Raw genomic sequence first — 22,838 nt, forward strand, 5'->3', positions numbered from 1 at the left:
GGATCTGTGTAGCCTTCTGCTCCCTGGAGCTCTCTGTCTGACCACTAGATAGTGCTCGGCTACCGAGGGAATGCTGGAGCAGCCGGGCAGCGTGGTTTGTGTTTCAGAGCATCGAGCAGTGGGCACTGAGCGGGGTGCAAGGCAGCAGCTCTGCTTGGTGCATGCTGAGCTCACGCTGCGATGATTTTTCCTGGTGCCTGAGTGCTGTGGTTATGTATCTTTATTGCTCTTGAGCAGCTGTCTCTGTTGCTGCTAATGGACTGTAATACACACAGAGCTGACCCTCAAATGATGGCTGCAGAGAAATTGCTGTCTGCTGAGCTGCTGTTGGAGGAGTCAGGGAGCAGAGGGCTGTGAGGGGCTGTCATCTGCTGAGTGTGTGCGTGAGGGGTCCCCTCCTCTGAGCCTTTCCTCCTGCCTTGTCTTCCCAAATCAGATCACTGCAGGAAACCTGCAGCAGAAGGAAAAGAGAGGGATCGCTTCCCTTTGCTTTGCTTGCTCAGGACCCTCTCCTCTTCTCTACTAATTCTTCTGCTTTCTGTATTTGCATAGGGAGCCCCAACCCCCCCCCCCAATCTCATTCCTCACCTCCTCAGCTATTCATTGATCCTTGCCAGCCTCCTCCAGCTCTCATTCATCACTCTTGCACCCGCCATCCACTTTCCAAATGTTTCCTATTTTTCTGGTGATGTATTTCCCTGCTCAGACAAACTAATCTCGTGCCATCAATAACCCGGGTGTAGCAGCGCTCTGACCTCCGCACCGGGGCTGCCATGGAGCAGCTGAGCTGTGAGGACCAACAGAGCCACATCCTTTGGGTACAGGGTGGGTGCCAGGACCAAAAGGCTGGAGGTCTTAGAGGAGCCGTAGAAAAGCCATGAGACAGAGCAACCTTTAGAGAAATCATTCCTTTGCTGTCTGCTCTGGGGTGCCCAAAACCTCGTCCCTCTGTCCTGACCACCGCGAGGGCTGAAGGGAAATGTATTGTTGTCAGTCTGTTTGTAGCTCATCCCAAGCTGCTGGCGCTCAGCATCCCTGCAAGTGACAGCTTTATTTGTGCCGCCGGCAGCGGGAGGATGAGCTGCGTGTCAGGAGGGTGGGATGGTTGGTGACCCCTCTCCTTCGCAGGAGATGCAGGCGCTATCAATTACTGCTTTCCCCCCCTGGCTTCTGGGTGTCTGCAGGCCATTGTGGCTGTCACAATGATGTACTCAGCACCAGCTAAGGCAGCCGGCCCTTGTGAAAGCATTTGGGTGCTGTCAGCAGCACAGAGTGAACCCAGACAGATTTGGGGCGGGGATAAAGGAAGGGGGGGGGGGGGGGTGGATGTGAGCAGGAGCTGCTGCTGGCTGGGAATGGCTCAGCGGTTTCCTGTGAAATCAGATGATATTTTGTAATTGCAGGAGATGTAACAGAGCTCAGAGCCCATGGTTGGGCAGTGCTGCATCTGTAGGGCTGTGTGTGAGGTGGAGGTGCTGTGCAGAGCATGCATGCAGCTGGGGCAGTGCAAAGAGCTGCAGGGTCTCAGCATGAGGTTGTGCAGGATTGAGCCCCAGATCTGGGGGTTCCCATCACAGAATGGCTCTGCATTGAGCCGAGCTTCCCCAGGAGCAGCCCTTGTTTTGCTCCTGGGCAGCATGAAATCATTGATTTTGATGCTTATTTGGTGGTGTTGGTACATCCCTGAGCAGGGACCTGCTGTTGGGCAGGCTCATATCCAGCCAAACCATGGTGGGGACGTGGGATGATGGTGATCAGAGAGCTGCAGGTGATGAGATGTGTTGTGCAAACGCTCTCCTCGTGGTTAGGGCACACTGATCAGACAAACAGCTTCTGCTGGAGCTGGGGGAGCTGCCTATTTAGATCTTGTAGGTGGAACTATAAACATCTCCCTGAGCCAATTCATAGGAGCTACGTGGAGTCAGGGTGACTCTTGTGTTTGCAACCCTTGTTGAAATCACACTGGCATGAGCACTCAGAGCAGGAAGTGCTCAGCTTGCATTTTAATGAGCACTTGACCTCCAAATAAAAACACATCTTTGGAACCTCGTTAGCAGAGCAGCTTCAGACTCATCCAGCAGTGATCCCAGGAGATGTGCTGAGCTCCGGCCACGCTGATGGCAGAGTTGGGGGGTGTAAGGTACTACTGCAGCATGGGGGAGAATGGCTTCACTTTGCAGCTCTGCGAAGCCCCAATTCCACCCAAGGCAGAACATGCTGTGCTGTGTTAATATGGGGGGTCTTGCAAGGGGTCTTTGGTTGTGGGATCCCAGAGGGGACCTGCTGTGATATAGGCCAGGTCCCTTATTCGGTCAAGAAATCATTTACAAATAACTAGGCTGTTGATAAGTTTCTAATTAGCACTTTGCTTTTGCTACGGTGCCAACATTATCACCCTGGCAGGGCGCAGTGCAGCTCCTTATGGCTTGTGTGTTGTTGAGATGGCTCCATACATCCTGCTCACCTAACCTAGGAGGAGCAGCCTTCCCAGGGCACAGTGTCAGTTTGCTGATGAGTTTGGGTTAATTGCTTAAAGCCCCGAATTTATTGCCCAGTGTCGTTGTCACCAGTGCTCAGTGGCACCAGAAGGAAGCAGCCTTGACTGGGTCCTGCTGTCCCAGCCAGCTGCCAGCGCTGCCCATGGAGAAGTTCTGCTCCTCCTTTACCAACCAAGCTCTGAAATGCTGCTTCTCAGCACCCTCGCTCCACAATACAGAGCAAAGACAACCAGGCTTGGGCTAATTAAGATGGAAACGTAATGTTACAATTTGTAGCTGATTAAATCTTTCAAACAATATTTATGTTAATCTCCTTCTGATTTATTTTCCTCATAATGCCTCGTGTAGGAGATAACCCAGTGTGTGGGGAAATGGTTCCAGATGGAGCACGGCCCACCTCGCCAGATGCTTAGAGCTGGAGATGAGGATTTGTCACTGATGGCTGCAGCTGCAATGGTCGATCCTGTCCATTTAGGCCATTTTGGCACATAGGGAGGGATGCTGAGCTGCAGTTCTGCTTTTGTTTCCCCAGTATAAGATGCTATGAGGTGCTGTGGTGCTCATAGAGCACAGGGATGTGCCTGGGGATGAGGGCTGCATGCAGAGCTGTGCCTGCAGGCAGGATGGCTCCGGAGGTCAGGGGGTTTCCACTGCGGAATTGTTAAATTAACTATTCATTTAATTATATTTTGATTAAATTAGGTCCTCTCTCTCTCTCTCTTTCTTTCCTTCTTCTTTTTTTTTTTTTTTTTTTTCTTTTTAATTTCACCAGCTAATGATTCTCTGCATAATTAATGCTGGCTCATGTTGCTAATTCTCTCCTTGCTGCTGTGGACACAGGGGGCTGGAGGCAGCACCTGATCCCCCGCCATTGCCTTCAGGACAAGGGGGGGCTCCAAGGCAGGGGCTCAGCCCCCTGTTTGCAATCAGTTCTCAGTTCTTATCCACGTGCCATCCATCCCCTGGGTACGTAATGATGCTCTTCTCTGTCTTTGTGCTGGGAAGTGGGCTGGCTGTACCTCTGTCAAGCGTGATTACTTCGATACAGCGTGATGCAAACTGTCACCAGCACAAGGAGGGAGGAGATGTCTGGGGCAGGAGGAGCTGTGCATCTTGAACAGCGTGGTATGTGTGTAAGAAGAAAGTGGTGGTGGTGCCTGGGATGATGCAGGGGGTGGTGAGGCAGCACCTGGGTATGGGGCTATGGGAGCACTGCTTCCTCCTGCTGCCTTCAAAGCCTCAAGCCCAGGGACTTACAGAAGCCTGCACAGCCATCTCTGCAGTGGGCTGAGCTGTCTCCTGGTGAGATGCAAATTTAGTTAACCTCAAATTAGGCAGGAGAATGGGAAGCTCTTCTTTGAAAAGATGTCATTCAAACGGTTGCACCTGAAATTATCCCCACTAGAAATGTCGCTGGAGATGGTAATTAATTCACCGTGCTCCCTTAATTAATTCCACAGTCTCTCACTGTGGCTGAGCTGTGCCAGGCTGAGCCCTGGGCTGAATGCAAGTGTCCACAGGGCCTGGTGCCTCCTGCATAGCTCCTGCCAGCAGGTGATGCTCAGTGCCTTTTTCCCTTGCTCTGCAGTCCTACCCTTTTAAACACCCTTCAGATCCTGGCAGGTTCCCCGAGGTGCAGAGAGCAGCTCCCTGCTCCAGGTACTGGAAAGGAGATGAGGCAGCAATGGGGATGCTCAGCCTTAATGAATGAAGCTCACCTAAAGCGTCAGCAAGGTGGTTGCTTTAATGCTGAGTGGTCCATAGAGGTGCACTCTCCAAACCTTCCTCCTGCTCACCCCCAGCACCTGAGTGATCCTCAGCAACTCAGGCAATGCAATTGCCCAGCACGGTGCAGCATCTCTGCTCAGTGCTTCTGCAAATAACCTCCTCGAAATGGTGCCAATTAGGCGCAGCTCTGAAATCCGGATCCCTGTTGTGCTGTCAGACTCGATTCAAATTTAATTTGCAGAAGGTGTATATTGGGCAGCTTTTTAACTTAGCACAAAACAGGAAGATAACGTTGATGGAACGAATAATAGGAGTTCATATTCTCTTTTTCTTTTACCTTAAGGAAGGGAAAAGAGATGCCAGAAAACTTGGCTGCATTTACATTTTAATGGGAAATGTTACGACTGCCTGCTCTGGGAAACACAAATTGCTTTCTGGAAGGGACCCGATCTTTGTACCAAAGTGTGGGGAATTGAGTGCAGCAGCCCCCGAGGAGATGGAAGGGATGGAGAACTGCACGGCCAGGCAGAGGGGGTGTCCCACTGTTAGCACTGTGTGTGCTGGGCAGGTATAGGGGGCAGCAAGCAGGAGTTTGTGGGAACTCCTCAACCACACATGTAGTGCTGTTGGGGATGCTTCCAATCCAATAAAGGAAGCAAAAGCATCGCTGTTCGAGGCTCAACCTGAGCAGATGCTCTGGCACCCATAAGGCTGCTTCCCGGTGTCACTGTCTGGAATCCAAAGCAGTGATAAATCGTAGGTGACCTTCAGTAATTTATTACTGCCTCTTGCAAAGCGGCTGCTGCGTCTCAGGGCTGGTTCCTGGGCATCTGCTGGGTTCACAGTAATTCCAATCTTGAGCATCGTAATAGGTTTGTCATGGGTTAGATAATGATAAAAGGCTGTGGATGGAGGCGAATGCTGGAAGCAGAGCAGGGATGCACTGATGTCAGCCAACAGGAGCATTTGCTGATGTGGGAAATGCTGTGGGCTGCAGCACTGGGCAGGATCTCGCTGTGGTTCTTCTGCACTGTGAAGAAGGAGAGAGGTTTCCAGCCGGCTCTGTCTGCATGGCATGGAGCTTCCTCCCCAGGAAAAGTCACAAGGAGGAATAAAACCAAAGGAAATTCTCAAAGAAAAACTTCCCCCAGAGCTGAGGCTGCATTTACGTTTGGATTTTGGAAATCAATAACCCCTCACAAATAGTTCTCCTGTGCTGCTGCAGGTCATCCATCAGCTCTGGAGCTGTGCTCGATCGGAGCGCTGCATTGTTTGTTGCTTGGTTTGTTTGTTCGATATTAGCGGCTTGTTCAGCTCTTTCCAGGTCTGTGTTTTAATGGCAAATTACAGATTTGGTTGTTTGTTTTCCCAAGTGGTCTTAGAAAACAGGGCTGGATGGCACCGCTGTGTGCTACTGAGCCAGGGTGTGAGGGAGCAGAGCTGGGGCACTGGGACTGTGGCTGTAGGCTGTTGTTAACCATCACTGCTGGGCTTCCTTTCTGCATCCCAAACCTATGATTTTTGTTCTCTGAGCAGGATGGAGTGAGATTAAGGCACTCGGCTGTGTTAGAAAACTTTTTCAGCCTCTTTGAGTCCAGCAGTTGAGGACCTGGGATGGAATTTGCTCATTGATGTGGCTGTAGATCACAGCAACTCAAACCATCTGAAGGCTGCAGTGCAAACTGACCCTGCAGCAGTGGGTGATGGCTTTGGGGTCCATTTACCCAAGCGAGGGTCACCTTGATGTTTAAATTACCTCCAGCATCTGGGTGCAGGAGTCTGCTTTGGGTCTGAGATAAGAACAGTCAATCTGAGCTGCTCTTAGGGCTTCTTTGGTGCAGGGAGGGATGGAGTGGGCTGAAGCCATCCCAAAGCCTCTGGATTGTGTGGGTCAATGGTTGCATGCAAGCACCAGGCCCTGCTGTTATGGCAGTTTGTGCTGAATGTCTTTTTAATACTGCGAGGAATAACTTGATTAGTGATTATTGGTGCAGAACACTTGGGGAGCCTCTGCAAAAGGCAAGGATGGGCTGTTTCACCAGAGCTGCCTGTCAGTTTTGTCATCTCATTATAAGACCGTTCAGTGCCACGGCTTTGGACAGGGAGAGAGTGGGGGAAAAAAGCCACCTCAGTGTAATTATATTGGTCACATTTTGTAGGCACTAATGACTCGCTTAGCAATTAATGTTTCTGTGGCTGTTAGGGGAGATGTCATGGCTCTGGCTGGTTGACGTGGGGCTGGGGGAGCCCCAGGGGTGGTAAGTGGTGGGATTGGGGTGGGTGGATGGTTGATGTGGTGGGAGGAAGGCAGCCTTGAAGGAGGGACAGCACTGCAGCTTGTTGTTGCTTACTGTTTGTTCCTAACAGGCATCATTTTCAGCTTAATAAAGGTGGTAGGACGTGAGCTGGGTGAGAATTACTTTGGACCCCTCCATCCGAGTGGTCAAACAGTCAAGCACTTATTTTACGCTCTCTAAACAGACATGGTAATTTTTTCCCTCCACACTCTGTTTTACACCAGCTTAATTCCACCAGTAAATTGAAATCAAATGAAAAAGCTGCTTTCCTGGCACAAGTGCAGAGCAGCAGCCCTTGAAGTTGTGGGGGGGGGTTAATGGGGGTGCTGTCCTGGGGCATCAGGTTGGCACGAAGGGACAAACAGAGCCAGCAGGCAGAGGGGTGCAGTGCCCACATCTATATTTGCTTGCTTTGCAGCTCAGAGAGGAGCTCCAACCTTGGCTTTGTGTAGTGCTATTGAAGGATGAGGCCACATCAATGCTGCCCATAGGGACAGCAGCACAGTAGAACAGGGGCTGATGGCCACCATAGGGCAAGTGGGGGGCACAGAGGTGACCGCAGTGGGGCACGGTGCTGGGCCAGGAGTTTGGTGGTTCCACCTGAGCTCTGTGCTCTCATAAATCAAAATCTCGCCGTGAACTTTAGCGGCACCCATAAATTCTCCATTTATCATTATTAAAGATATGTCAACATTCCAAAATTGATTTATAGCCGGTAATTTAGATGGCGAATTGTCTCTGATACGGTAAACTATTCGTACCCAAAACCCATCGTGTGGTTTTCTACTTATTAGGAATTAATGACTCGTAACACAGGGCCAGAGCAGGCGCTTGGTGTGGATGAAGGGGTGGCTGGTGGCCATTCCCTCTTAAATATATCCATAGGGGCCCTGAGGAGCAGTGATGGGGCGTGCAGCCCTCTGCCCACACTGGGGCTGTGCCATCAGGTGCTCTCCTCTCCCATTCCCCAATACATATGTTAGAGCTCCAGTCCTCAGCGCTGGCAAAGCTGTGAAATCCTTTATCTCCAGGAAGGGCCATCTGCTGCTTCAACACCATGGAAACAGCTTTCAGGGGATAAAAACTTCGGTTTATCATTTTAATTCAGCACCAAACGCTGTAAATTCAATAATTCATTGCGTGCTTTACAAGGTATTTCTCTCAGTCTCTCTAGTGTGGCTGTTGTGTTGTTGTTGGTTTTTTTTTCCCCTCCTTCTTCTAATGTTGTAGTGATTTTACATTTGTGTAAGTGCTGCAGAATTGACTTTATACAGTGAGACAGATTGTCCTGTCCTACACGGCGCCTCATCCCAAAGCAGCAACATCTGCTTGCTGGCTGTGCTATGTTGGACATACCCGCCTTCACTGATATGATATAAAGACCAATAATGAAGCTATTCTAATGTGTAAATCGAATGGGATCAAAGCTTAAGTCATTGGTTTAAGGACAGGGTGGTGGGATCCTGATGGGACCTTCCCAACCCAGGATGTCCAATGGTCGCTGTTGCACCCTGGGCTGAATCCCTTTAAACACAGTAAGAGAACAGAACTTCAGGAATGAGCTCAGGCTGTGCTAACAAGTCTCAGCCAACATCACAGCTCCCCTTTTATGTTCCTTGATTGCTATGAGGAACCTCTGCAGTTGGTGCTGTGCTCTGAGAACATCCCATATCTTTTTATAGTGTTTTCAGCCCTGCTTGTTCCTAAAAGCATCACCAAGAAAGCTCCCAACACTGCAAGGCTATGGTGGTGTCTGTGAAAGCATGTGGTGTTACAGACCTTGGCCAAGGGAGGATTTGGGGTGGGTGGAGGTGCCGGGAGCGGGTCGACAGATGCAAGCCTGGCTTTTGTGTGCTGATTTCTTGCTTTGTTTTGGCTTCAGAGAGGCTGTTTGGCATCCCTCTGCCTGATGAGTGAAACCACCGCTCGCCCACTGTGACATAAACGATTGTATTTTGGTTAAAAAGCTACAAAGAGATACTGGCGTGATAGAATGCGCAACATTACCTCTAATGAGCAATTATATTTCATAATGTGGATTAATTGAAATCTTACACTTAAACCAAGTAGCTAATTACAGACCTTTTAGCTTAATAAAGATAGAGAGCGGAAAGGGATAATATATACGGTAATTATTGAGTTAAGCAGGACGTAATGTGCATCCGGGGCTCACTTAGGACGTTCTCAGTCAATATTTAATTACTCCTCTCTGAAGTCTGTGTGCTTGTGAGCTGCTCACACTCCCTCCTGATATCCCCATGTCCCTATTTCCCCTTATCCCTATGTCCCCATGGCTCTGTTTTTCCCTGTCGTTGTGTTTTGGGGCCCAATGTGCCCAAGTTCAGGTTCTGCCAGGTGCTGGGCTGTGCTGGCAAAGCAAAAACCACAGCAGTAGTGCCCTGAGTGCCCCTTGCTGCTGCGGCTTGCCTTGATGGAGCATCATTCCCAGCACTGCGCAGCCCTTACGGTAACAGAGAGGAGAAATCTTGTTAGCGAGGCTTAAGGTCAGGATTTGAGAGTTAACAGCCTCAAGGTTGGAAACAGAGAGAGCTGCAAGAGAAAATGAAATATGAAGCATGGTCCTCAGGCGAGCGTTGGGGTGAGGATGGTGCTCCATGTGCTGCAATGGAGTGGGATGAGGGATGCAGGATGAGGGATGCAGAGTGTGGGATGCTCTGTATTGGTGATGCTCATATAGTAATGGTACAGAGGCAGTGCTCCTTCTGCCTTCCTATAAGGAGGGGATGGATGGATGGACAGCCATCCTGGACTTGATTTCCACACTCCCATGTTGTGAGGCCAAGCCTTCCAGTGGGGGTCCCACAGCTCCAAGGGGTGTCCTGTGCTTCTTTGGAGGGACAGGCAATGCTGTGAGCTCTAATGAGTGGAGGCAGTGGGAGCTGCTGGCTGGAAAAACAGAGCTTGTCATAATGCCAGGGGTGTCCGGCCAGAAAATGTTGGCTGCTCTGAGAAAGGCCAATGCAACGCTTGAGCTGGTTGAGTTATAAACAGCTATTAAAAAATAGCAGTAAATGGAAAGTGGGATAAAATGTACTGCGGGTTCCTCAGCACGCAGTCTGGGCAGCCTGTCCTGTGCACAGCAGGGCAGGGCAGGTGTGGAAGCAGCAAGTTGCTAAACAGGAGAAGAGGAGATGCAAACTGAATGCATTTCTGGCAAATGAGAGAGAAATGAATGGGTAAAACTAAGCAAAGTGAGACTGGAATGAGAAAGGTGAGAGCAGCAAGAGCTGATTGGGGAAGACCTGCAGAGATGGGGCTGGGCGGTGCTGGTGGCTTGGGAGAAAAAAAGCAGGAGTGAGGGAAATAGGATGAGATCTATAAAGTGCAATGCCACACTTCAGGCCTGGTGACCAATTTTTGTTGCAAATGGAGTTTGTTGGCCAGAACCTGCTGTGCTGGAGACAGACCTGAGGCTGTTGGTGGTTCTCCATGGTGTCCCCAGTGCTTACTCTGGCCTTAGAAGATGGACTTGCACACAACTCTCCATCCTTGATGTTCATTTTGTGGCTCATGCAGCACCCACAGTGAGGAGGGTGTTAGGAGGAGAGGCCGTGTGATTAAGCAGCTCTCCTCCTTTTCATCCAAGTGCTGCACTGTTTGGCAGCTGTTCTGTGGCTGTGATAATTATGTCAAAGCCTGGGGTGCCATCAAGGGTCTCCAACCATCTGCAAGTGAAGAGCTTCTTTCCAATTACTGACACTGGCATCTCATGTCCTCTTTGGTCTGAACTGATGCTTGCTGAAGGATATTGGAAGAATTAGGAGATATATTTCCCTCTAATCCCGTCCCAAGTGACAGCAAAATCAAACTAAAAAGTGCCAGATCATGTGCTGTTGTTTTAGGCAATAACCCAGCAGTATTAATGAAGGGTTTTATCATTCTGGGGGCTGCATTGATTTAGAGAACAAAATATCCAAGGTAACAAAGCCAGATGAATTAAAAGCTTAGCAGCATGAGGAGGTATTATAGCATAGTCCTGGCTCTTCTGGAGCTGTCTGGGCTGTTCTGCTTCTGCAGACAGGATGTTATTGCAGCACTGGGTGTGTGGAGCATCGCTCCTCCAAACAGGCACCCTCAAGAGCTAAAGTACATGGATTGTATCCATTTGAACATGTGAATGTTCATACATCTTCCATGGAGTGCCTGTCTATTCCTGGAAGTTCTCTATGTGTTAAAATCTAATGTGCTGTGTTAGGGTTTTTGCAATGGGTTTTGGTGGTTGTGAGGTCCCAGAGGGGACCTGCTGTCACATAGGCCAGGTCCCTTATTTGGTCAGGAAATCACCTACAAAAAGGCTTGGCTGTTGATAAGTTTCTAATTAGCACTTTGCTTTTGCTATGGTGCCAACATTATCACCCTGGAAGGGTGCAGTGCACCTCCTTATGGCTTGTGTGTTGTTGAGATGGCTTTTAGGCTCCATACATCCTGCTCACCTAACCTAGGATGAGCAGCCTTCCCAGGGCACAGTGTCAGTTTGCTGATGAGTTTGGATTAATTGCTGAAGGCCCTGAATTTATTGCCTGGTGTCACTGTCAGGCAGCAGCACTGCCCTGAAGGAGAGCTCATGGCCTGGGTCCCCTCTTTCTAGGCAGGAGGCTTTAGGGGAAGGCAAACTTGCTGGACCAAATAGTATAAATGAATGGACTGCTCTGTGTTTGCAATTGTGTTGGGCAAAAGGGCAGATGAGGGCTGGGGGCTGTGAGTAAACCTGGTCCTAATGCTGCTCTGCTGCCTGCATCACACGTTTGTCGGGCAGAAACCAGCCTAGATGGTAATGCAAGGGAGATTTGATTAGTCCTGATAATGCTTTGCTGTTAAAGCTCATGTTATGGGAGATAATGTTGCTGTACATCCAGGCAGTGCTGCCCATGGCAAAGCTCCAGCTTAGGGCAGGAGGGTGGGCTTCTGCCTCTGGGCTGGGGCTGCTGCAGGCAGGGACATGGGGTTGTGGGCTGTCCCAGGACCCTGCCCCAATGGAGGACCACCCAGACACCCCTAGGGCAGCTCAGGTACCCAGGGTGAAGCTGTTGCCTTGCCATATGGGTATCAGAGATTGTGCCATACCTCGGTACCACAGAAATGCTGGTTGGATAGCACTAGAGCCCTTGCACCATACCCTAGGATGGGGTTTCCTGGAGGATTTATGAGTGGCTCCAAGCTTTTCTTTTCTTTTATGGTTCTTGATGAGTAGATAAAAGGACCATTTCTTCTTTTAATGGAGTCTGTGATGTTAATGGCCTCTCTCCACTCAGACGAAGTTGCTTTGGCCTGTTTCAGTCTAATCAGGGCTGATGGGGAGCGTCTGGCTGTGCTGTGCTGCCCTGCCCAGTGAGAGCTTCCTGGAAATTAAAACAAGCATAGGCTGGAGGGGCTCCTCCCATCACTATCATCCCCCTTCCAATGCTGTGGGCACTCTGGGACCATCTACAGACTTGCAGAGGGCAGGGACATGGGGATGGCATAGGGAACCCAGTGTCCCCTATGTCCCCGTCCCTGGAGTGCAGCAGAGATGGGATGGGGCAGCTCCTACACCCACAGTGCCTATGGACAAGGCAGTATTTGTGCATGTTAAGTGTGTGCTCCCCAGTGTTGTTCTGCTTCTAAATGATCCTGGAAATGTATCGCCCGCTTAACTACCTTTTAATTAAAAGTCAGAGATATTAGAAAAAGGAAATCAATTCCTGTCACAATTAAGACTTGGTTTGAACAATTGCGGCGTGTTTCAGCAAAGGATCCTCTCTGGACATATTGATCTGTATTGTCATAATGGCTGCTTTATTACTGTGGCTCAGATGCTCCTAAATGAATATTACATGTGAGATCTGTGTGGCAGTGGTGTGCCTGGTGCTGGGTATGCCCTTAGGATGGGTCCCTCCATGGGGATGGATGCCTGCATGGGGCTGGAGGGGGCACCAGAGGTCCCAACAGAAGGGAAGGGAGAACTGAGAGCTGATTAATCAGCATGTGATGTGATGGAGAACCTTGGCCACGGTCTGAGATGTCCCACAGGCGGCTCCTCTGCCCTTTGGAAGTTCTCTGAGAACCAGGAGGTACTGAGGAAAGCAAATGGATTTCTCATGGTTGCTTTTGTAGCTCGGGGCAGGGAGTAAATTCAAAGAGGCCCCGACGTGAGAGGTCAGAGCCTCTGTGGCAGAGGCTGATAATGAGATGTCTCAGATAAATCAGAACACCTGGGCTCTGCTGCGGAGAGGTTTCCCCAAGATACTGGCATGAGGAAGGGCTGAGTGCTGAGTGCTGCATGGAGGCACATCTGACAGCTGGAATGCCACAGCCCCGTTACCCCCAGGTCAGGTCAGTGTCTGCTTGCTCACCCCATTACATCCCCATGGGGTGGGGAAGGAAAAGCCCCACTGCCGTGATGGTGTTCCTTGGAGACAAGCGGCTGCTCCAGGCTGTTGGATACAATTTGCTTGGTGATAAATAGGACTGCTGGAATAATTTCTGGCTTTTATTCATGCTTTTAATCTGCGGACCTCAGGAGCATGCAGGCATGGAGAGGTGAGCCAGGACAAGAGAGATGCCGAGGGGAAAAAAGGAAAGCAGCAGAGAAAAAGGAGAAGGATGAACTCTTTACCTCTCGATCCCATTAGCACATCCACTACAGGCTGCAAAATCCTGTTAGGAGCTGGCAGAGAAGGGAGGAAACAGTGTGCCTGGGGGGGAGGATCCAGCCCTGCCGGCCCCCAGGATTTGTGCTCCTCTATTGCTGGGTTCAGTGACCCTCAGGCTGTGCCTCTGATGTCTGACTAATTGGAGAAGTGTCTAATCTCGTCCTCTACTGATGTTGCCATTGCGCAGCCCGTGATTAAACATGCTGTCAGTCTCTGCTGCTTACAGATAATAATGCCACTTCCTCGCCATCCTGACGCTATCGGCCTCATTAGAATGATTTACAGATAAATGAGGGTAGGGTTGAAAAAGAAGTCCAAGAGCATCTGCTGAGCCCTGGGCTGGGGGTGCCCAGGGGGTGACCCCAAGAGGGACCCCAATAGTGACCTTGGTGGCTCTGAGCTGCAGTGCTGTGGGGACCAAGGTGAGCCTTGCCCCATTGTTAACTACTCTGTGGTTTCTCCTTCTTGTGACCCTTGGTGGGATCCAGACCTCTGCTCCTGCCTCTGGGCATCGAGCATAGCGGTAAGTGTCTGGGATGACAAAATTCCCTCTGATGCTTCATTATAGGAGAAACTGCCACACAGGCAGAAAGCTGTTCTTTTTTTCCTCCTCGTTCTGAATGGAGCATTCACACGTTCCCAGCGAAGGCTCCCGGTGCGTGGCCCTTCAGATGCACCAGAAACAAACTGCAGCTGCAGATTGGGAACAGGTTGTTTCTCCTATTTGTCATTCTTTCCCTTAATTATAATGCAGATTGGACACTCTCTGTTGCGTTTCCTCCCTTTCTGTTTATTTAAGCAGTAGTTTTTGCAAACCTACGTGGCAATCTCATTCTGGGACACGAATGCAACCTTATTATCAAAGTGAATTAGGATTTGTTGCTTTCCAGGGCTGCTGGCATCGCTTTGCATCCTTATCCCAGGGCTGGGGAGCTGCGTGGCTCCATCAGTGGGATGCAGCCGGCTGGACTCGTACAGTGGGGACCAATTAAGGGGGGTCCCTGCCCAAGGGTCAGATCCAGCCCAGAGCTTTGGCAGCAGAGCAGCTGTTGGGGGCTCAGGAAGGATTCCAGTTCCTCACTGCACACCCAGAGCTCTGCAATTAGCAACGAGCTTTAATGGAGCTGGACATAGCGTGCCCGTGCCTGATTTAGAGTCTGCCCAAGCGCTGAGTCCTGGAGAGTAAAATGCATCTAGGAATTAGCCCCAGCTGCAGTAAATTGCTAATTGTCATTTGCAAAGTGTATTACCCTCTTTTTTTTTTTCTAATGGCCAAATGAAAAGGATTCGCTCTGCACACCCTCCCTGCCACCCTTGAGCTGTGATTGGGGGGTAATTAATGAGGCTGGTGCAGATAAAGACACAGGTTGGAAATGGGCACAGTGCAGCCTGGTCCATCACCTTTTAAGTTCAACATTGAGTACAGCCATCCTGGAGCTCACTGTCTGCTCTGTGCCCCATCCAATCTTAAATGCATCTGACCGGTGATGGTGGCCCACAGTCTGTGGAGCCCTTTGTGAGGCATAAACAGCCCAGTGGGAAATTATTCCTGATGCCTCAGAAATGAAAACCCTAATAACAGCACTTCAAACAGAACTGCTGCAAATCTCTGTAAGTGATTTTAATGAAACCAGCCAGGAATACAAGGAGAGCAAATCAAAGCTAGGACAACTCCTTTGTTCAAATTACGTGTAATTGGTATCAAAATTATGATAATGGCTGTTTGCACCATTATACCTGAGGTGTATCATCATTTCTACTGCAGAGCTGAGCTCTCAGAGGCTCAGACACCTGAAATATGCTGTGTTTCAACCAGGGTGAGGAAAAGCAGAGGGTCTGCTTGCCTCCAGAGAAGGCTCTCTGTGCAGAGGGGGGGCTGAGTCCTATCCCATGCTCAGCACCACCAGCAAAGCATCTCTGCAGGGCAGGACTGGGCTCTACCCCAGGGTGGGCTGCGGGTCTGTGCTCTGAGCTGTTCCTATTGGGCTTGGCGCTGGGGGAAGGAGGATGCTGCTCCCTGCACCCAGAATGTGGGGCAGCAAATCTCAGCTCAGGGGTTTGGTGTTTCTGATCCTAAAGTCTGGATGTGGGGGGAACTGTGTTGCTGCTGGGACTGTGCTGGTGCTGCTTTTGTGCCACCAGAACAGAGCCATCCCCAGGAGCTGGGAGCCTAATTAAGGCATGTAATGAATCTGCAGAAAGAGATGGCCCGCTGCACTCGTGCATCCTCCGGGTTCTTCCTCCGCAGAGTTAATTGCATCAGACAGCTCTTAAAATAGGGTGCTGTGCCTCCTGGGGGTGGCTCAGGGCTGAGTCCTGGGGAGGTGCTGCTCCTAAAAATACACAGTGTGTTCCCTCTGACCTTCCCATAGCAAGACCCTGCAGTGACATCTCCCTCTATGTGCTCAGGTTGGTTCTGTCAACTGATTGCAGAGCTCAGGTCCCTCCTCTCCAGCTCAGATTAATGGCAGATGATAATTTGTCTCCGGTTGAGTTGGAATCGAATGCTAAATGGATGCTTGCCCCCATGAAGAGGCTGGGCTCCATGCTGATTATGACAGCACAGGGTATTACTTATATAAGTGTGATGATTTACAGTGCCTGGAGCTCTGGATTTTCTCAATATATGACAAATTTGAGGCATTTAAAAAAACAAGACGCTTACTATATTTTACATTATTTTCTAGAGCGCGGATCCCTGTGGGCTGCCTAGAAATCCATTAGTATGGAATGTAAAGATGCTTAGAGGCATTTACCCGGATTAGCTGCCTTTATGTAGTCAAGGATCTTTTATATGATTACCTTAAAAGCTAAAGAGCTGCTGCAAAACATTTGTAACGCAGAGATTCTGAAGCGAGGAGGGCGCATCTGACAGAAAAATTAAGCTGTTCAAAAACAAACGCTTTGACTTCCAGACAAACAACATGGAAGGTGAAGGCAGTGAGCACAATGAGTAGCAGGCGTGCTCCCCTTTGCAATCCAAGCTCCCTGCTTGGGGGCAGCCCTGGAGGAGCAGGACAGCAGGACCTGTGCTGGAGTGTATTCCTATGGCAGTGCCCCACACGGCACCAAATCACACATATCTCTTGTTTTCAGCTGTAGGAAAATCCTTTCAAGTATGGAAGAGGAAGAGAAGGTGTAGAAAAACATCAGTGAGCTTTTTGCTGCTCCTTCTTCCTTCAAGGGCAGCTCCGGCAGCCGCACATGGAGGCCGGCGTCCTCCTGCTCCTTTGTCCTTTAGAATAGAAAGTCATTTGTCAGCAAAAGAAGCAAAGTTTTGTTTTTCAGTCTGGATCTGGCTGTCCTCCCACTGAGACTTTCAACTCTTTATCTCAGGAATTGATGGTCTCGGGTTCTGATCCTCTTTCCTTGGTGTTTGTATTGATTTTTTTTTTTTTCCAGGAGTGTTATTTTCACCGTGGTTTCAGAGCCATCCTTCTGTCTCCACTTACAGTTGGTAATAGCTCAGCTCAGAGAATTACCTGTTTGCTGGGCTGTGTTGGTCCCAGCTCTTTGCAGAAGCTCCTGGGGCGGCCTGAAGCCGGGTCTGCTGTCCCCATATTATCATTGGGGCTCATCCCTGTGCCTTGTGGGGCTGTGTCCCCTCAGTGCAGCCCATGAGGGCTCAGGGAACTCTCCCCATTCCGTGTCTGTGCCCAATAATGAATAAATCCCAGTCTGGATTCAAAGAAGCTGTTCCATCTCCTCACCCCGACGATGCTTTTCAGTCATCCTGTCTTGCCAAAGAGAAATTCATGAGATCATTCCCCTACAACAACATGATGCTTCAAACCCATAATTAAAATACCTCTGGCTGTTCTAATATGAAGCTTTTATAAGTGCTTGGAATAACATTTCAGGGAAATGGGAGAGTTTTGTACTCTATTAACATGACATGCCCTTCTCCCAGTGAAATATCTCGAGCATCAAATCCTCTGTATATGTGGAGAATACCCTTCGCTGTTGGCTTCCTCTATGAAGGGAGAGCCTACACCTCCCTGGGGCTCTCAGTGGTGAATAGAGCTGTCCCAAGGGTCCATATTGATTCAGTAGATGACATTAATACCTTCCAATGTACCAGCAGCAAGATCCGGGCCATGAATGCTAAGCGGGCGGCTGCTGCTCCCTAGAGATGGGTAAGCAAGATCCCATACATTACACCATGTGAGTCGTGTGTCATATTAGAGCAATCTAGTTTTAAAGGGCATCTTTCAGGCACAAACTAGCTTTTTCTCACACTTGACTGATCACACAAATAACTGTGATTAAAGGTCAAGTGCTTGGGTTTTTCTATTTTCCTCCTTAAAAATTTATATGCGAAAGAAAACCTAGAAGTTAACATAGCATGAAATTGTTATGCAGTTATGAGTCTTTAACGACAACTAAATATCACTTTCCTTCCTGAGCGGCTGGCAAAACCTCTAGTAATAATGGGACGGTTCTTCTGGTTTCTACTCGAGGAAGATTAGAAATAAACCCTGTCCTTTGCTTCCCTGCCTTGTAAAGTGATGGAGGGGGGGTTATTTTAATCAGGTGAACTTGTAACCTGACTGCAGGACTGAGGAAAGGCAGTGGATGTGTTCCTGGTGTGGGCTGAGAAATGGGGAGGGCTGGAAATGCTTTGAGCACTCAGTGGGGGGTGTCTGTAGCAGTTCAAATCCCCATCCCTGGGTCTGGAGCAATTGTGCCTTAGGTGTTTCAAATAAAATGCTCAGAAAGATGAGATGAAAGAAACGTTGCCCTCAGGGTTTTGGGCTGGTCCTTGGGGTTGCTGAGGATTCCCAATCCTGCAGGGATTGCTTGAAGTTACTCACATAGGTGGTCTTATTGACTTCAGGAAGGGCATACTTGGAAGCTGGAGCACAAGGCAAATGAACCACAATCACCATATCCAATTAATCTAATTAAGCAGCGTGCAAATCTGATTGGCAGCAGGCTTCAGTGGGATACTTGCTCCAGTAAACTTATGTGTGTATGAAGCACTGCAGAACTGATGTTTTGGCATCTTGCATTTGGAGATGTCTCAGTGCAGTGTGTGTGGGTACAAACCACTGCTCTTCCTGCAGCACTCTGCCCCCTTTCCTACAGGCATCATTGCTGTGTTCCTGCTCCAACAGACATCCCCACACCTCTCACTTCATGCCCAACCCAGCCCCCAGTGCTGGCTGCTGTAGCTGCAGACTCAATGTTTTTATTCCAGACTTTCAATGTTTTACATTTGACAGCACATAATTACGGCGTGGGGAACAACCCACAGGAATAAGTGTTGCTACATAAGCAGACTTCAGCAATGGGTTGTACAGCCATCAGATGGGAGGCTGACGGGTGTTCAGCCTGTTGAGATTTTGCAGGGACCTGCAACACCTACAGCTAGCAGGAACTGAAGCACGCTGCCTTCCTCCTTGGCACAGGCATCTGTACATGCATGGCTGTGCTTTCCTGGTATTTCCTTTTGGCCAATCTGAAATGTATGGCATCTACAGGACCATGAAATGCAGCTGAGAATCCAATTCCAACCTGGAGAGGCAGAGCTTGAGGTTTGATGTGAACTCGGCACAACCAGACATGACTCTTAGGTGATGAAGTAACGAGACCTGCAGGTGTTTGTGCAGAGCACAGACTTTGCACATTCAGGAGCAACATGGGACTGTGGTGCTGGGGCAGGAGGTCATCACAGAGGGGTCTGCCAGACACCTCTCATTTCTCCTGCAGTTTGCAGGGGCAGAAGGCTGTGCAGCCACCCCAGCATGGCAGAACAGTGGCAGTGTTGGGACAGGAACCCCATTCATTCCCTATCTGTCCAGTTAGGCTGCAGGAGGGTGCATTGCTGCCCACTGAGGCCCTCTACTCTCTTTGTTGTACAGCTCTGGGGCTGCCCATTGCATGGTGCAGACTGAAGCTGACCCCTCAGCCCTCCTGAATAATGGGAGCACGACAGCAGGAGGCGAACATCACCTAACGGGAAAGCCTGCAGCATATTCATGTACCCCCGTCCCATTCGAACCCCTCAATGCACAACCAAGCCGTCAGTCCGCTTCAGAGTGAACACAGCTCTCCCTGCCCCTTCTCCCCATTGGCTCTTAGCCTCTCTAATCCCCTCCCCCTCGGCGGGGGTTGGTTGGAGGTGGAAGGAGCGGGGCGGTGCGCGGCGGTCGGAGCGCGGCGGCGGTGCGGGGCGCACGGAGTCGGCGGCGTCATGGAGACGGCGAGCGGCGGCGGTGGGTTCCCCCGGGTGCTGCCGCTGCTGCTGCTGATGCTACCGGTGCTACCGGTGCTGCCCCGCGCCGCCGCCGAGCAGGGTGAGCGATTCCCCGGCACCGCATGTCGGGTTGAGCGCTTCGCCTCCGGTGCGGTGCAGCTCCGTTGGTTTCCCCTTTTCCTCCCGGTGCAACCCGCGGGGATCCGCCGTGAGCCCGTTAGAAGGAGTGGGATGGGGTGGGAGGGCGCGGGGCACCGCTGTGCTGCAGGGAGGAGAGGGCTGGGATGAGGGTACGGGCGGAACGGGTGGTGGTGCGGGGCGCAGTGCGGGCACGGCTCGGCTCTATTTGACTCCTGGAACTGGGAACGTGGGGAAATATCCCGTCCTGCCTAAAGAAACGGGCTGTTCTGTGCGAAAAGAGTGACTTAGAAAGCTGGGATGTGTTAATTAAAGGGAATTCGGGATGAGATCTTTGCGGGGTCCATCGGGAGGCAGTGGGCTCGTTAACGTGTGTTCCTCCCCGCAGTCGTCCTGCTGGACTCGAAAGAATCCCAAGCGGAGCTGGGCTGGACCTCACACCCGACCAACGGGGTAAGGGACGGCCCCTTTGTGTGGGAACCCCCGGTTGTGTGGGGCTGAAAGAGCCGGGCATGGCCGTGGGGGTGGCGTGGCAAAGGAGGACACTTCCCCCAAATGCACCTTGTGCTCCTATAGAGCGAAATGTCAGCAGTCTGAGTGTTACAGGGGTGAGCTCTGGTCCCTTCCCAGCTGCAGGGGCTGCTGTTGTCTGAGTATGGCAGCAAAGTCAAAGTTTGTGTTCCTCGCTGCTTCAGGTTTGTTTCCCAGAAGGCAAACAGAGTGTTTAGGGGGGGAAATGAAGCATCCTACAGTTGTCTACCTTTCCCAGCTGTCAGTCTGCAGAAGGAACGGTGTTTTGGGTGCATTTGGCAAGCTGGCGTAAATATACCCCCAAAAAAGAATTGCTTTGGGAAGTGTCAGGTCATCCTTAAGGCTTGAATCATCAGCTTGCTCAGAATCTGTGCTGGTGACTTTGGGGGAAACCATTGCACTTGCAGGTGGAGGACTCATCCTGTCCCAGCTCTAACTCCTCCAAGCAGAGATGTTGAGATGGTTGAGATGTTGTCACTGTACGATGGCTTTGTGTGTCCTGAGCCATCTGTGCCTTCTACTGGTGGCTCTGGGAGCTCTGGTGTGGAGTGGTTCCACAGCATGTGGTTGAGGGATGCTCAGGGTCTGTGCTGTGCAGGTCTGTAGGTGGAGAGGCAGCTGGGGGAGGCATTTATAGCAGTGGCTTGTTCTGCTCAGGCTCTGGCTCCAGCTGCCCACAGTTCCTGAGCTCTCTCAGCCTCTGTGTTCTTTCCACAGTGGGAGGAAATCAGCGGCGTGGACGAGGAGTACAAACCCATCCGCACCTACCAGGTGTGCAACGTCATGGAGCCCAACCAGAACAATTGGCTGCAGACGGGTTGGATCGCCCGGCGTGATGGTCAGCGGATCTTCATCGAGCTGAAATTCACCCTGAGGGACTGCAACAGCATCCCAGGTGTGACGGGCACCTGCAAGGAGACCTTCAACCTCTACTATGCTGAGTCCGATGCCGATCTGGGCCACAGCATCCGCGAGAGCAAGCACACCAAGATTGACACCATTGCTGCTGATGAGAGCTTCACTCAGGGGGACCTGGGTGAGAGGAAGATGAAGCTGAACACAGAGCTGCGGGAGATTGGGCATCTGAGCAAGCGAGGCTTCCACCTGGGCTTCCAGGACGTGGGTGCCTGCGTGGCCTTGGTCTCCGTGAGGGTTTATTACAAGAAGTGCCTCAGCACTGTACAGAACTTGGCTGTTTTTCCGGACACGGTGGCAGAGACGGCTTTTGCCACCTTGGTGGAGGTGAAAGGCACGTGTGTCGAGCACGCCAGGGTGGATGTGGATAACCCCCCCCGGATGCACTGCAGTGCTGAGGGAGAGTGGTTGGTGCCCGTCGGGAAGTGCCTCTGCAGCCCCGGCTTCGAAGAGAGGGACGGGAGGTGCAGAGGTAATGGGGCTGTTTGCATCCTTTTGGCTGTGGGAGTGCTGGGTGGATGTGCCGGAGCTCTGAATACTGCCAGCATTTCCCCCCAGCTTTATTTGGAGCTGTAAAATTACCCTCTGCCATTAATATCCCCACCGCCGTGCTTTAGATGCAAGTTAATAATTTGGTGACTTTACAGCTCTCAAGGTTGCTTTTAATGACAGCTGTAAAAATGGATATAACCCCGACCTTCCCTGGGGTCTCCTTAATGAACCCAGCGCTGGGACCATTTCGGAGCAGGAGCAGAGATGGCTGTGGGTACAGGGGATGACTGGCAGCCTGTAGGAGGCCAATGTGGGCATCTATCTGCACATCCCTGGGGAGTGTCATGGGCTTGTGTGAGTGGAGCAGCTTGAGCTGTCCTGTTGTGAATGGGTTTTGGTGTGAAAAAGCTCTTGTTGTCATGTGTTGGGTAGCATCAGTGCTCGGTCTGCAGCATGGAGCCTGCAGCCTTCAGAGCAGCACAGCCTGGGGTTGCTGGAAAGCAGGCAAAGAAGCACCAAGTCCAGGTGGTTGCCAGGTCCTGAGTGCTTCAGCTCTGCAGTAGGAGAGTTAGGTTTTCCAGTGGGAGCAGGTCTGCTTCTATGGGACCGCTTGAAGCTTTATGGATGTTAATGGTTATTACTTTCTCCTGAACCCAGAGGGGTTTTTGTGGTGCCCCAGCAGTGACCCTTCATGCGCTTCCCTCCTCTAGAAGACCTTATTATAACTATGGGGTTGAAATCTCAGCATTGTTGACTGCTTCAGTGGCTGCGTGGCAGCTCGCCATGCTTTCCCCATCTGTTTGGAGTGGGAATTTACATAGCGAGTCCCAGAAGGCTTTTGCTAATGTTTCAGGTTTCTCTGTGTTGAGTTTAAATAATTCATGTTCTCTAAGGAAAAATATCTCAAGTAATTTAATGGACGTAATTAAGTTTTTCCCTCCTCGCACAGAAAGCAGGTCATTAGTCACTCTCAGCGGAGCAGCATCTTATGTCTGGTCAAATATCAGAAAGTAGCTTTAAGAGTTGAAAGTTTTGGTGTGTTTGTGTCTTATTTTCTTCTTCCTTTCTTTTTCTTTTTAAGCTCTGTGAATAACTTTAGAAGGTTTCTAATGAAAGCCTTTCCAGGCTGCAGAAACTGCTGTGCAAGGACAGGAGCCTTTTGAATTGGAAGTGGATAAAGGGAAGGGCTGTGTGAGGATGCTCCATGCTTAGTGGTGCAGCCAGGTTGCTGGACACCAGCTTGGTGCTGCCCCTGTCCCATATGCCCATATAGTGGCAATGGGATGGCAGAAGTGATGCAGGGCAGAGCTTAGAGGTGAGGGAAAGGCAGGGTGTCTCTGCTTAGGGAAATTAGCTTTATTTCCTCCTGAATGTGGGTTTGAGTTGA

The 22,838-nt window shown here is 50.6% G+C and overlaps 1 protein-coding gene across 6 annotated transcripts in view; it reads left to right on the plus strand.

Moving 5' to 3' along the window:
- Window positions 1–10,778: 10,778 nt before the first annotated feature.
- The window catches only part of EPHA10 (EPH receptor A10), a 38,981-nt gene continuing 26,921 nt past the window's right edge, over window positions 10,779–22,838 (plus strand). For 2 of the 6 annotated variants that reach the window (XM_015883729.3, XM_085518496.1), the window contains exons 1-3: window positions 15,314–19,475; window positions 19,902–19,966; window positions 20,762–21,431. In XM_015883729.3, the coding sequence (XP_015739215.2) occupies window positions 19,187–19,475; window positions 19,902–19,966; window positions 20,762–21,431 (1,024 nt within the window). In that variant the 5' untranslated portion in view covers window positions 15,314–19,186. Of the gene's footprint in view, window positions 19,476–19,901; window positions 19,967–20,761; window positions 21,432–22,838 lie in introns of all 6 variants that reach the window. The other 4 variants (XR_014935311.1, XM_085518497.1, XR_014935310.1 and 1 more) reach the window with 4 other exon arrangements.

The sequence above is a fragment of the Coturnix japonica genome, chromosome 17 (assembly GCF_054131305.1).
Source record: "Coturnix japonica strain WE chromosome 17, WE-NBRP24, whole genome shotgun sequence".
Classification (NCBI taxonomy): Eukaryota; Metazoa; Chordata; class Aves; order Galliformes; family Phasianidae; genus Coturnix; species Coturnix japonica.